A 15510-nucleotide genomic window follows, 5' to 3' on the forward strand; every position below is an offset into this window, starting at 1 on the left:
AATTAGTATAGTCCTAAAGTGAGTCATCCTATGACCGGCCCTGATTTTACAACCAATTTTATCATGATCATTAAGTGAATCAAATGATAGTTAAGTGAATTACATGGTAATTAAACAAATTTGGCTTTCCTAATTGACTTTCTTTGTTGGAAGCTAGCTGAGGTTGCAAATCATGATCACATGACCACAAGCTGCTGCAGCTAGCATAAATGCCAATCAGTTGCCAAGTACCCAAATTGCAGTCATATGACTGAGGTGCTGAAATGGTTGTAATTTCAAGGATGCGTCATAAGGCACTTTTTTCAGTGCCATCATAATTTTGAACCATCATTAAATAAATGGTTGTAAGCTGAGGACTACTGTAGTACCTGCACGCACACACGCACACAGAAAGGAAGAGTGTTATTCTATTTAACAGAATTGATTTTCAATCTTTGTCACCACAGAGAAATGCCTGAATTTTTCCTGTGTTAGGTTTTCAAACAGAAGTAATCTATAGGCCTTCAAAAAATCATGTCATGCTATTGATTAAAGTCTTCTGTGTTTCAAATACTTTAAAAGCACTTAACATTTTAGGTATAGGAATAAAGGAACTATATTTTGTAAATTTTGTGATTCTAATCCTAAAAATAGTATAAAATATTTTTTCTCTCCTGTTTTAAGGAGAAATGCTGTAAATATGCCATTACTTTAGGGAACATCAAGATGGCTAAGCACAAAAAGATCTAGATTGGGAATTGCAAGAGAAAGGAAAAAAAATATCAAGAGACTAATATTTTTCATTTGCTTCTAAACTGAGGGCCATTTCACATATTAAATGGTTTGAGTCAGATAAAGTGTTTTTAGATGTTGCTAAAACTGCAAAATCATGAACAATATTTTGAAATGAAGCCAGTCAAAAATTCTTCCCATCTCTCACTTCCACTTTCAGTACTCCATATTCTTGCTTTAAACGCAAATAAAAATGCTGAACCTTACACCTTACATTGAAATAAATATTTCACTTTTTTCTACAATACACTATAGCAAAAGATTAAAACGCTTGGTAGGGCTGGCTTTGTTGTTAGAACCGATGAGCTTGTTTTCTCAATCCCCAAATGTTACATGCCGTAGTCCACAAACTGACATTCAGAATTTTTAGCATTATTGATTGCTCTGCGTTTGTGCCTAGGTATGCGATTTGTGCCAACTGAAATGGTTGCTAGTGAGTAACATTTCTGACGCTTATTTTGTCTTTAAAAAATAAAGTAATAAATCATAGCCAGAAACTGGAACTCTTTAATAGATAGAATGCTAGGTTTAAGATGACTGGTGCTTTTTTTGTTTTGTTTTGTTTTGTTTTGTTTTGTTTTGTTTTGTTTTGTTTTGTTTTGTTTTGTTTTGTTTTGTTTTGTTTTGTTACTAACCTCTACACTATCTGGTCATTCTGCATTATAAGCACAACCTTTGTAATTTTTGTCTTGTTTTTCTGTGATATCCTTGCCTATTCTGCAACATTGCATTTGTAGGATTGCTATTCCCAGGATAGTAATGTTACCTGTTTGTCCCGTGCCCCACCAGCCTCAGCAGGCATAAAGCTAGAATTACAGTCTATTCTACTCTAAATAGTTATTTACTACTTGGCAGAAATGTTTTCATGAACCGTCTTGCCACACACTAATCCATAATAAAATGTGAGCAGTGATGTCCTTGTCAAAAAGGAGTTTGTATGCAAATAACAATGCTTCTTGAACTCTGTATTGTCTCGCTTTCTCTGCTTCACTTTCTGCCTGTCCTTTCGTCTGCTGTCATAATCCAGGATCCAGATCAGCTAACCCTGCAGGTGGTAAGAAACACCTTTTTGTTTTTCACTCTATTTACATATCTGTACTGTCTCTCATGCTATTGTTTTTAACTGATTCAATGTCTGAAAGTCTAGTATTCCCAGAGGCTTAAAAAAAACCCTAGTGTTTTTAAAATGAAAGTTTAGCTAGGAAAAAGTTTAGATATATGTATGATGTACTTAGACAAAGTACCCGTGTGTACATTCAGTGAGCAGTGGGACTCACTCCTAGGTAACAGGATGTTAGGATTGTAAATTTGAAGAACTGAAAAAGGATTTAAAGATGTCTTCAAATGTTTATGGAGATGTTGTAGATGACAGCAGCAGGGACAAGCCTGACATGCTATTTTTGAAACTAGAAAATTTCAAAGATAGGTTTTCATAATACAGATTGTCTTGTGACAAAAGGAAAAATTCCACTGGGTGACTTCACTATCACTTGCATTATTTCTTGGATTTGAATGCCTTTTTTTTTTTTTTTTTGGCAATTGCTCAGTCAGTGTTGTGGTTGGAAGATAAAAGAAAATTTCTAAAAGGTTTCCTTGCAAGATGCATGAGAAAAAACAAACAATGGGACAGAGAAATTGTGTGTATGTGCGTGCATGTGAGAGAGAGTGTCCGTGTAAATGATTTCATCGGTTGCTTCTGTGTAAAATATAGCTTGCTGGTATGGCTGATCCTATTTGATCATTTTTAAGGTGAGTAGTATCATCCAAGGTTGTGTTTCCATTCATTCATTCATTCATTCATTCATTCATCATCAACATTTCTTATTGTTAATTTATGTTGTTAACCCCCTTTTTAAACATATCATCATTTTGAAGAATTTCTGTGTCCTGTTTTATTTTTAATTTACTATTAATTAAACTGATTTTTTAAAACATGATTAGTAAATTTAATGGTTTGAAATATTCTGAAGACTTAAGAGCATTTACCTATTTATTTATTTATTTATTTATTTATTTATTTATTTATTTATTTATTTATTTATTTATTTTGTAGCTGGTAGTCGATCCAGCTCTCCTGGCAAGCTGTTGGGAAGTGCATATGGTGGGCTTAGCAGTGGAACAACCAGAGGACACCCAGTGCCAACACCATCCTCATCTACTGACAAACGCAGTAAAGTCCCTCGAAGCCAGGGCTGCAGCCGAGAGACCAGCCCTAGCAGGATAGCTTTAGGTAAGAGTTTTCTTGGCTGCAATATAGAGCCAAGAGGCTGATTTCTTTTCTCATGCTGATTGGCCAAAAGAATTCCTGAAATAAATTACAGTTTTATAATGCTATAATGATTTCATAGTGATGGTTTTCTGCTGAGTTTGTTAATAACACAATAGGCCAAGAGAGCAGATAATGTTGCCAGTGGGGTTAGCATAAATTTATGTTTATGCTTATTGTTTTAATTAGAAAGGAATTGCTTTCTAATTAAACAACTTATTGTTTTAATTAGAAAACAGTTCTTCCTTCAGATATTTTATTTCCATTTTCACTTGGCATGGTTCAGTGCCATTTGATGATACCAAATGTATTGTCTTACAGGTATAATACAAGCTTCTCCTCCTTTAACCCTCCCTTTGAGTTTTAGAGATACTGCTCTGATGTTGTTTTCTCTGATCAAAAATTGCACCTATTGCTTTTAGGTTAAATACTAAACTTTATATGTAGAGTTATTTTCTAATGAACTTGTAAGTACTACTATAGATATATGACTGAACCTGAAGAACTGTTGTGTCTTCAGATATATTAATTATGCAACTACACATTATTAATATAAAATGGTAGATTAGAAGCTCTAATCTTATTTTAGAAGTTGAAATTAGGAAATGCCAATTTTGAGATATACCAATTCAGATTTGGAACTGGGGCCTTCCGATGAGCAAGCACGACAGGTTTAAATGTAGCAGCTTTAAAATCTGTTCTCTGTTTCAACAACGAAAAGGTGTGAAAAGGATCGCAAAAAAAAGGAGGGGGGGAAATGTGAGAAGAAAAGGGATTTGAAGCTTGCATCAGAGAAGGAAAATGAGAATAATCTCACAGACATTTGCACAAATAGGCATGGCAGAATGCATGGAAGAGAAAATAAGACAATTAAATCATAGATATGCTTCAGAAAAGGATCAATGGACATAGCACCAAATTGTGGCCAGTGAGGTCATTCACCATTTTGTGGTTTTCAAAAGAGTTTTCGCCCTTTATGGCACAACATCCCCTATAATAATAATTTTATATGATCCAAACTCTGTGAATAACTAATGACTTCACTGGATTTAAGACTATGGCAAGAAATAAATATATTGTTTACTTTTAATAATTCTTGTCCAAATAGCACAAAAGGCCTCGAATGAAATCTCAACCATGTAGGCAATATATATATTTCTATTGAATAACCTCTAAGTTTCTCACAGTCCTCTTAAGACATAATGATTGACCCAGGAAAACTGTATTTTTAGTGAACTAGAAGATCTTTAATTAACATGTGACTCTGAAACATGTTGTGTTGTTTTTTTTGAGCTAAACATTTTATGTGGAAAGAAAAAAAATACTTGCAACAGGAAGTATACATATTTAAATACTGAGATTCTCCCCTCCCCTTTAATTAATATGGGAACAGAGTTTATTAGCCAGGTTAAGGACTTATTTAAAGACAATTTAATTATTTTTAAAATAATTTTTTTAAAAAAAAAATTATAAGCAGTTGTACCACTCAAATGAAAATAAATATATTCTGTCCTGTAGACCATCTTTTCTAAAAATCATTTTGATTTACATTTATATTTACTTGAAATGGTTAACCTAGAGCCATCTCTGGGAGAGACACTTCTGCTCTTACACTGCTCATATTTTCCATGCATAATTCATAAATGTGTGTTCATTTGTAACATAGATCGGCATTTCAGGCTTATCTTTATCTATTGTGAACAGGCAGCTTTTTTGCCTCTGTATATGTGATCAAGTAATATCAAGTAACAAAGGATAGTTTATTTTGGTGCTTGAAGTTGGAAAGTGATCTCTTGCTTCCAGGGGGATCAAAACTATGAATGAAAACATTATTTGGAACTGTTTTACTAACTTGGTTGGTTTGGTAGCAGTAAAGCAGAAGGACCTCAGACCCAGATAGCATGCTATATTGTTCCTACCTACTGGTAGTTAATTTTTTCTATCTGCATGAAGAGAGAAACAAGTCAAGAACAAATAAGCTATATACTTCAAGCATGTTGCCTTTTTACAGTTAACCAAAAGAAACCCGGAACCCTATGTAGAAACATTTCTTTCTTTATTGTAATAACGTATATGTGGCCTAGTTATCAAAACCCGGCAGCTCATGATATTAAAACCCTACAACATGGAGGTTAAAAAAGTATACAAGAAATCACTAGTAAAGGACAAAAGCTTTGAGAGGAAATTGGCTGAGAAATAAGAGAGGGCATCATACCAGAAAAAAATTTGTTTGTCCATGGTTTCCAACTTCACTGTTAGGACCTTTCTTCCCACCATATGGGGAACAGTAGGCCTGGTCACCACAAGGTACTTGTGGAATGTTAACACTGCCTGCCCTATTCTGCCTTGGAATCAAAGCAAGTAAGCTAGTTGTAGATTTTGAATAGATATACTCCTCAGTTCTTGCCCAGCCATATCTCAGTGATATGTTGCTGATCGCCACCGACAGGTCATGGAGGAGCACATAGACCATTGAATAACATGGCCTGATTGAAACATTTTCTAGTCCACACTCACAAACTTATGCTTTTTCCCAAGCACAAACAGATGGAACTCTGTGTATTTCTTATTTTATTTCCACTTTCATATTCGACATTATGACAGCAGTATATGACAAATGCTGTCCCATCTCTGTTAGAGTTCTAAGAAGTTAATAGTGCAGTCAATTGGTTTTTCATTTGCCAATTATCATGCAGCTTCAGCTTTTAGATGATTGGTTCATTAATGGGTGAAGTAATTAATGGGACAGATTTATGAAAGTGAATTAAACAACAGTTTGTACACTATTTAGACTGTATTTCTTATTCTTATTGAAAAGTTTCATACTATCGTATATAATTGCTTTCAGGCAGGAATATAAATGCACACTAGGAGTATTCATCATTATTTCAGAACAAGTGCTGCCTGAAAGATTATATCTCTTTTCCAGGGTTATGGCTTTTTAAAATGTCATTCTTTTAATTTTTAATTTTTATGTATTTGCCATCATTATAGTCTATTGAACAAATCCAGAGTGGATTCATCCCTTGAGGAGTCTGCAATCCAAAATTTTTGTCTATGGGCAGGAGAAATATAGGAAGGAGTAGGAGAGTGTATGTGCTCATATGGATTAGTAATTTTTATGGGAAAATTCAACATGTATTTTTAAATGTTGACTCCCTGAACCTGGTTTTGACTGTCTTTTTTAGATAGAGAATCTCTAAGGGTAGACCCAATTATGGCTGCGATAGAGAAGAAGAATTTATAACCCTATGAACCAAAGAAGAATATAAAATAAGTTGAATACAAATAGTATGTTCGTTTTGAGATTCTTCAGAGTTAAATATCCTATTTATTTCCTTTGTCATTTAATTATTATGATGAGTTTATATAAAAATTACATAAATGTGTTAGATTTGCATTTCTCATTCCCCATTAGAATCATTTATTTATCCCTCTAAAACAGAGTCAACTTTTCTTTCCTCATATTTTCTCTCTCCTCCTTCCCTTTCTCCCCCCTTAAGTGGAATCTAAGTAACTCTGATATTATTGTAACCCTGTTTTCCCAGATACATTTTTCTGGCCTGTTATAAATAGAACAAGGGTCTCAGGAGGGTCAGAAGATCTGAGTTGTTCTTGGGCAAGTTTAGCATGTATCACAGTTTATACGTAACAAATCAGATTGGCAGCTGTCCAGGATATTTACTAATGTCAGTAATGACCAAAACTGTTAATTTATTGTCTGAGCGTTGTATCTTCGTTAAACTTGTGTTCACCTTCTCTGAAACTCTCCATGCTGCATGCTAGCACGGAGCAGCCGTATCCCCCGACCCAGCGTGAGTCAGGGGTGCAGCCGCGATACCAGCCGTGAGAGCAGCCGAGATACAAGCCCTGCTCGGGGCTTTCCTCCACTTGGTGAGTACCTGTAGGCACTAGAGCTTCTAAGGGCCACCCCTCCTCTTTCTTGCTGGCTAGTTGATGTACCTCTCAGTGGAATGGGCTTGTTATTCTCTTCATTTTTTTAAACTCTTAACCTTCTCCCTTTCTGATCTTCTTATTTATTCTGTTCATTTCTGCATGCTTAAATCCTGCTTTCCTTTACTAGGAAAACCCATAGTTTGAAATGCTTTTGATAATCTCCAAATTTTTTGGGACATGCACTTAGGCACCATTGGTCTTGACAAAAGCAGCTATTGTGAAGGCTATATCATTGCAGGGAAAGTTGATGCTACTGGAAAGCATGACCTGCCTTTTTTGATCCAATGCAAAATGGGCATCCTTTGGAGAAAATTTAGAAAATGTGCTCATAATATACCTTTTAAATTTGCATTGTATTCTTGGGCCTGAGTGCATGCCATATCAAGGTTAACTTTTTCTAAGCCCCAGGTATACTGAGAATTCCTTTTATGCATAAAAAGCTTGTTCCTTAATTCATAGAGCTCAATTTCTATTTCTGTACTACAGAAACTTACCATTTCTCTTGGTTTTTAAGTTTATGATCCAGTCACTGTAATTCACAAAGACCTACTTTTCACATCAGAAACATGAAGTCTTGTTTCTTTGTATATAAATTTTTTCTGCATCATTATTAAAACAGTTGCATATTTTGAAGAAAATATTTTTATAATTGGGGCAACCTGAAATCTTGAAAATTGTGTATGTATCTGTGTGACTGCTTCAGTTCAATTATATTTCTAGTTTGCCCACACTGTATTTATAGAAAGAGGGAGAAGGAGAAAGGGAGAGGGGGAAGAGAGAGGGAGGGATGGAGGGAGAGAGAGAGTACTTGAGATGTAGGAAAAAAGATGTTACAGACATGAATCTTATCTTACTGTTCATTAGGGTCATAGGGCCTAGTTTTAACATTTAATTATTTAGTGATTTATTTATTTATTTATTAAATTTATTCACCATCCATCTTGCTATCCCATGACTGTGCAGTTTACAATAAATTTATATTATAAAAGATTAAAACTTGATAAATACATTAAAATCAACTAAGATAATGGGGGAGGGGATTATACAATAGAGTAGAGGTGGGCTCTTCTAATCCAATAACTCCATCCAAGATGACATGCCCCAGGCCAATCAGCAGAGCCAGGTTTTAAGGCCGTTATAGAACATTACTGATGAAATAATTCTATGGGAAAGAATTAAGATATTAGGGTTGCAAGGTGGAAAAGCCAAAGCTAGAGCAGAAGGGGAAAATGCTATGAGACTTCTGAGTGATTACTTATTTCTTTGTTTTTCCATTTTTCCTGTTAGAAAGCTACCCTGTTTCCCCCAAAATAAGACATCCCCTGATAATAAGCCCAATAGGGCTTTTGAGCTTATGGCTATAAGGCCAAGCGTTTATTTCAGGGTTCAAAAAAATATAAGATAGGGTCTTATTTTCGGGGAAACACGGTAGAGTCCCAATAACATCCCATACAGGAATTTCTTGTGGTATGCACATATTTAGCTAGAAGACCAGACAGAACAAAATGGACACAAGAACATTACTGAACTCTAATTTTGCATAGGTGGGCACAATGGCTCAGAAATTAAAGATGCTGAGCTTGTCTGTTCTGTGCGCTTGGCATATAATCATGCCATATGACCACAAGTGTTTTCAGACAATTCTGGCTCACTTGGCTAAGAAATGGACATGAGCACCACCCCCTAGATTCAGACACGACCTGAAAGGGGAAAACCTTTAGTAATTCTGCAGATGGATAAAAAACAACACTACTTAATAATAGTCATTTTTAATTTATGAATGGGTTAATCTAACTCGCCCACCGGTGGCTGTTAAATTTACAAAGCAAAAGAATGCATATTTGGGATATCCTCCCCCCCCCCAAAAAAAAATTCATAGATGGGCAGTTTGTGGGATCAAGCCTGGACATTAATGTTTTAATGGGATATAAAATGTGCAAATTGTTTTACTTGTGAATGGATTAGGATTTTTTGGCATTTGTCCCCCCCACATACACACACACAAACATATTTTATTTAACTGAATTATGTGCATTTTGGGGTTCTATATTTTTCTTGTGTTTCTTACCTGAAAATGGGTGGAGATAGTTCTAAATGCTGCAAGGAACGTGATTTGGGATTAAACCAACAATTTCAATGTAAATAAATAAATAAAAATTATAAAACTTGAGATAACTAAGGGCCACAGAGGAGGATTTCAAAATCCGTTACAGAATGCAAAGGAATCTGACATTTTTCCTTGCTGCTATAAAAGAAAGGATAAAGGCTTCTTATTTTGATCTAATAGAATAATCTGTATCACAAACATTTGCTTAGAGCAAAGTGCTGCTATTGTGAGCCAGAAACTAAAGCCGGAATGAAGAACCTGTGCCCAAATATAAGACATTTCACCTTTGAGCATGCTTGCTGCAACCACTGAAAGTTATAGTTCAAGAAAATCTTGAGATGCAGATTCCCTATTTCTGTTTTACAGACATATTAAGCCTACTTGATGTATTGAAGGTTTTAATTTTAATGTTTTTAAGCCATCCTAAAAATGTGTGATGCTAATGGAATACTTGGATGAGGTTTCTGCTTTAGTATTGTATTTATTATTAAATAATAATAAATTAATTTACTTTTATTTCATTCGTTTGGCTAAATTTTATGAATTAGATCTACCTCATAAAATCTGAACAATTTGTGTAACAAAGGTGCCAAGAATCTTCTTGATTGTAGTAGAACATAAATCCAAGAAACAAAATCTGTAATACGGATTTTGTATTACAAAAATTGTAATAAAAAATTGTAATACAATCGCTTCAGGACACTTAAAATTGTAAATGTTGTAGTCCTTGAAAAAAAAATATCCAGATTTTAGGAAGACTAAATTTAGTTTCAATAGGGATGGTCTCTAATATTGGATTACCGAGAAATATCGAAAAATATTTACAAAATTTACAAAAATATTTATAAAAAATATTTACAATATTTACAAAATATTGAAAAATTTACAAAATGGATATTTAAAAATCTTAAGTATTTTTTATGTTTCTTCTTCTGTCAGAAAGTATGTACTGATCAATAAGTCAGTTACAGCTCCACTTCTAACCAAATTAGCATCTAAGGAGAACCAGCAGTTCATTTGTTTCCCATCCCATTCAGTTTTAATAGCTATTATTACAAATAGCCAAACACATATTAACCAAAACTACTAATATTAATAGAGAGTGATTCACGAACTATTACTCTCACAATTGTCAATAACTTCTCAGAATCCACTTCTAATTTGCATTATTCCAGCTTCACTCTCATTAGCTAGCATTTTATTATATAATTCAATAAATTGTGGATTGTTTTATTTTTAAACAATTTCCAGGTCCTTTTGTTTTTAACTCTGGATGGGTTCCATGTAAACTATGGCCATGAAACTATGGTACACTGCAAACTCCATTGAGGCGATTTCTAAATTCTTTGTTAACAATAACTGCCCTAATCCCAGCGTCTAATTTGCTATCTAGATAATTGAGATAAAGGCTGCTATGAGCAAAGTCGGATGATATCACCTAAGCCTGTAAGACTGGTATATATAGAACAGCACCAGTTCAATTTTTTTAAATAATTTATTTTTTAGAAAGAAAGAAAAAACAAAAATATAGCGAGAGTAAACCAAATCAAAGCATATGTATTCTGCACCCAGGACAAAAAAACTTCATTAAATAATTCCTTTACAATACTAGCAATTTTAAAATGATTTGTAAGAAATAAAAGTTTGAGAACCATGAGTCTGTTGAAGAAAAATATAGTTCAAAAATAATGGAGCTGAAACACAACTACATCTGCATCTTTAGGCTTTTTTGCTGATGCTTTTTGATTAGCAAGGTTTATTCATTGTGCTTCTCCCTGCATGTCTATGTATTGATTGGCTGTGCCCAATTCACCCAAAGAAAACCATAAAGTATAGAATTATCTACATTGCATAGGTGTTTGAATACCCTTCTAGGATTTCAGCATGATTTGCTTGTCCTCAACCTGCAAATGTTGCAATCTGTGTGACTTCAAGAATGCAAGAATCTTTTTATAGGAGCAATTTGTGCTTCGTATCTTAGGTTCATTAGAAATATCTTCTTTATAGTTCTTTACAGTTCAATCCCAGAATTAAAATAACAGTCTCATGTGGTTTCCTGTTGAACAAGTTATTTCTTCTTTTCCTTAATTATATGCTACATTCTATTACTACATTTTGCTCCTGTCAGAACTTACAGTAATTCTACAGATTGAACTATTTTATTCTGCAGCAACTTTGTAGAAACCTATTCAAACAAATAGCAATTTCCAAACTCTTATACTGTATCTCATTTAGTCTTGGAATTATTTACATGCCCTGATCCACATTGCATGTAATTTTATTTATTTAAAGACATATGTCAATATAAATTCTAATTTTAGTTAAGTTTTGGTGGGATTTTAAAGTTTCATATACCAGAAACATTTTCAGTTTAGAGCTGTTAACACTGTGAATAAGGTTAAAATAACTGTTGCTATTACACCTTTTCTTCTCAGGTATTCAGTTCTATCCATCTGTAACCTAATTAGTAGTATTTCAACTATCCCATTTTAATAATTTTGCCTGTTAGTCAAAATCCACATATTCAATATTGTTTGTACATGGACAATGCCATGTGGATTTGGGGAGTCCTGTTATATTAGACTCTGGGAAAGAATAAGGTTTGCATGAAGAAAGTCCCAAGGACCAATTTCCGACTGTACACATAATAGTTCCAGATAGGAACTTTTCAAAAAATTTCTTTTTGTGAACCATGGGCAATCCATTGACTGTTAGATCGAATACGATTTGTATGAAATGGACCAATGAACTGAGTCTGCATGAAATAGCTTTGCAATCCAATTAATAAGTGCTTGAATAATAAATACTTTGCTTGTCTTGAGTATAATTCATATTGTCACTATGTTAAATGGTTACTTCCTGTTATCTGTTGTTTTCCTGCACTAATTTACTTTGTCCCTGACTATAAATTGTATTTTTATTGATTATGGGGTTTTATCTTTGAATGAAAAAAACCTAATTTTTTTTAATTGCAAGCACACTTTCTAAGGATTCATTGTGCCTCTCACTTTAGGATTTGGATTGTTTACATCTAAATCCTATTATTGCTGAGTTAGTCATTTCATGTTAACATGGTGATTCACCTGTAGTCAACAGGTGATTATTGTTATCAATCTCTGTTGGACTTCATACAAGCTGGAAGGCTTAGAGGTTATTCCTTTTCTTTTCCATGCATCATATGTTCCATAGTTGAGGGTGGAGGGAGTGTATGCAAGAGACTCTCTATCAGACCTGCCATGGGACTCGCAATCGATTTTCAAGTCCATTCATACACAATGCCATTTCTTTTCCCTGTGTAATCCCAGTGTTGGTAGTGAATCATGTGCATCTCCTTTGGATTGTGGCATTGTTTTTGTCTGAAGTACTTGTGTGTTAATTCTGTGGGTGTTGCCATTCCTTTTACTTGCAGCCTCTCGACGCCATTCCAGATCCACTAGTGCTCTCTCCACTGCTGATTCTGTTGGGCAGTCAGGTGAACAAGTGCTAACTGCATGAATCTGCTTCTTAATATTGTCTCTTTTTTATTACCTTTGTAACATTTGCCTCTCACAAACGTCATTCAGCACTTAGCATGTGGGATCATCATGAAGTTATTATTATTTAACATGCTTTTGTCATTTTCTATTTTTGAATGTTTTTTATTTTTGCTAATTTTTATTCTTTTGCTTAATGTTATTTCTGGCAATATTACAGCAGCCAATAGAGTATTGTCATGTATTTCCCATATATCGCTCAGGAAGTACTAAGGAAGGACACTGTAACTTCCTCCTCTTTATATCTATGAAAAGCAACCATAGCAATTGTTCATTAGTGAGTAATATTTCTAACATCCATCAGCTAGCTAATGAGATTAATGCAACTAAGGAAGAGGTCAACATCCATAGTTTTGAGTTTTTAATACCTTACTGATTAGGATCACACATAATGCTAAATCAGAGTCTGTGCATGAGCAAAAAGACCCTATATGGACAACCAGAACACAAATATTTTATTTCCCCTTTTCATAAAAGTGGTTGGGAGAAGAAATAAACCACAATCTCATTTTACTTTACATAAACATTTCTTGGCCTCAGGTATTCTAGATGTTTTGGCTATAATTCTCACCATTCTAAACCATCATAGTCACTCAACATGTTTGATGGGCTCATAATACAAAAATCTGCACAATACCAGTTGGAGAAAACTGCATTAGCTAGTCCTTGGCATGCTTTTATAGATAAGCCAGTAAGTAGTTTGTTAAAGTAGAGTTTATGATGGTTAGTTTAATGCTAGTTTCAATTGATTTTAATTTATTATATTTGGTTTCTATATAGTGAAAATTAGGAATAATGAAATCAAATCTTTCTTTACTTTCCTCCTCCTGGTCTGGTATTAGAGGAATGGGCATCTGAGGTTTTACCAAGGATCTTTACTGTTAGTTCATGTAGTGCTATGGGTACATGGTCATCAAAGTGGCAAAACTTTGCCCATTAACCTCAAAATTTATAGTTCTTAGACAAAAATAAAACCGTACCATAGAATTTCAATTTAATGGACACGTTGCTTAAGTCTCTTAAAACTATGCTACTTCAATGAAATTATATAAAAATTAGAATTGAAAAGAAAGTCACTGACATTATCTGGGATGTGTAATATATAAATATTGAAAGAAAAAATTCTAGAAACAGGATCTACATCTGTTTAATACAAGTTTTAAATACTGATAATGTTAACCAGAAGAGAACGTTTATTTATGTATTCCTATCAAGTAAATTCCAGATTTATACTTGAAACATCCCTCTACCTACCTAATAGTTTTGACACTATGTGGACCACAGAAATCAGCCCCATAATGTTCCTTGCTTTCTTTATATTGATTTAAGTTAAAAGGTCCCACTGAATGAAAATGGTGTTTTGTTATATTTTTAACATCAAAGCTTCATATGTAGAATATTTACAGAAGTCCCTTTTGCTGTAAGAGATTGTTGCTTTTTTACTTGTGAGGCCCAGTCATGTATGTGACTTCATCCAAGCTAGCTTATAACAAAAGTCCTTGTGTATCACAGACTAGAGGCCATTACCAAGACTTTGATGGGTAAATTCCAGCTCACTCAGCCCTCCCCATTACTACCCATATATATTGGCCAGTGACCCATGAAACAATTGCTCTTTCTGTCCTACTTTCTCACCCATCTATCTTTTCTGCTGACTTGTCTTTCCACTTCTTGAATGCATGGCTTGTTGGTGATAAGCCTTATTATTCCAAAAATACAGCCTGCTACAAATGTGTGCTGCCTTAAGCTTGGTCAACACTGATAAAACATATAATTTGGGGATGTGAATCTAATTGTTGCACATACAGTCTGAAGAGCTGTGGTGGTGCTGTGGTTAATGAATGCAGTACTGCAGGCTACTTCTGCTGACTGGCGATTGCCAGAAGTTCGAATCTCAAGGTTGTTGACTCAGCCTTCCATACTTCTGAGGCCAGTAAAATGAGGACCCGGATTATTGGGGGCAATATGCTGACTCTGTAAGCCACTTAGAGAGGGCTGTAAAGCACTATGAAGCAGTATATAATTCTTAAGTGCTACTGCTATTGTTGAATTACCTTGGAACAATATTTCTTTCCATGCAGTTAATTAATGACCATTAATACCATTTCACAAGCTTATCTTAAAATAGTTTCTTCAGTGTTAGATAAGTTATTAACAAAAGTGAAATAACATGACACAGTACCACCAATCTTTCTGTGTAACGGAGGTGCTCACAAAAAGATGTTAAAATTTTCCATTGAGATTTTAGAGGCTATCACCAAGACTCAAGCCCCCATCCCCCTACCCCCCACCCCCACCCCCCGTCTTAGTACCTGAATAGAATACAAAGAGTCTTCCCTGAATAGAATACAAGTAGTAGAATGACGTCAATTGAGACTGGCATTTCCATCGCTAAGCAAAATGGTCATTAAGCAAAATATCACATGACTGCACCACTTAGCAACAGCAGTCCTGGTAATCCTGGTTGTGGTCATTCGACAAGGACCTCATGCTTCTGCTTGTTGTGCTCGTTTCCACTTCAACTCCCCCTGCCTGTTCCCCACCCATGTCTTCCTTTTTGGCCACCCTACACTTCACTGCCCCCACCCAGCTGATCTTCCTCTCAATTGCTGATGAGGAGCATCTGGTTGAGGCATCTGCTGGCCCTTTGGTGAGGCATCCGAGCATTGCATGGAGCCTTCGGGAAGCATTACCAAAACCCCCAAAGGCCAGCAGCTGCCTCAGCCAGGCACGCCTTGTCAGCAGTGTAAGGAGAAGACAGCGATGGTCAGCAGGAGGCGGCAGCAACAACAACAGAGTGCAGAGTGGCTAAAAAGGAAGAGATAAGGGAAGATAGGCAGGTGGGGGATTTGAAGTACACACTGCAGCTGTAAAGT

The 15510-nt window shown here is 35.0% G+C and overlaps 1 protein-coding gene across 5 annotated transcripts in view; it reads left to right on the top strand.

The window, feature by feature from the left end:
* The window catches only part of CLASP1 (cytoplasmic linker associated protein 1), a 211333-nt gene that overhangs the window by 143866 nt on the left and 51957 nt on the right, over positions 1 to 15510 (top strand). For all 5 annotated transcript variants that reach the window (XM_070950573.1, XM_070950661.1, XM_070950488.1 and 2 more), the window contains exon 21: positions 2825 to 3001. In XM_070950573.1, coding sequence (XP_070806674.1) covers positions 2825 to 3001 — 177 coding nt within the window. The remainder of the gene's footprint in view (positions 1 to 2824; positions 3002 to 15510) is intronic.

This window comes from Pituophis catenifer, unplaced genomic scaffold (assembly GCF_029215685.1).
Source record: "Pituophis catenifer annectens isolate HBS135680 unplaced genomic scaffold, rPitCat1.0.hap2 SCAF_1, whole genome shotgun sequence".
Lineage (NCBI taxonomy): Eukaryota > Metazoa > Chordata > Lepidosauria > Squamata > Colubridae > Pituophis > Pituophis catenifer.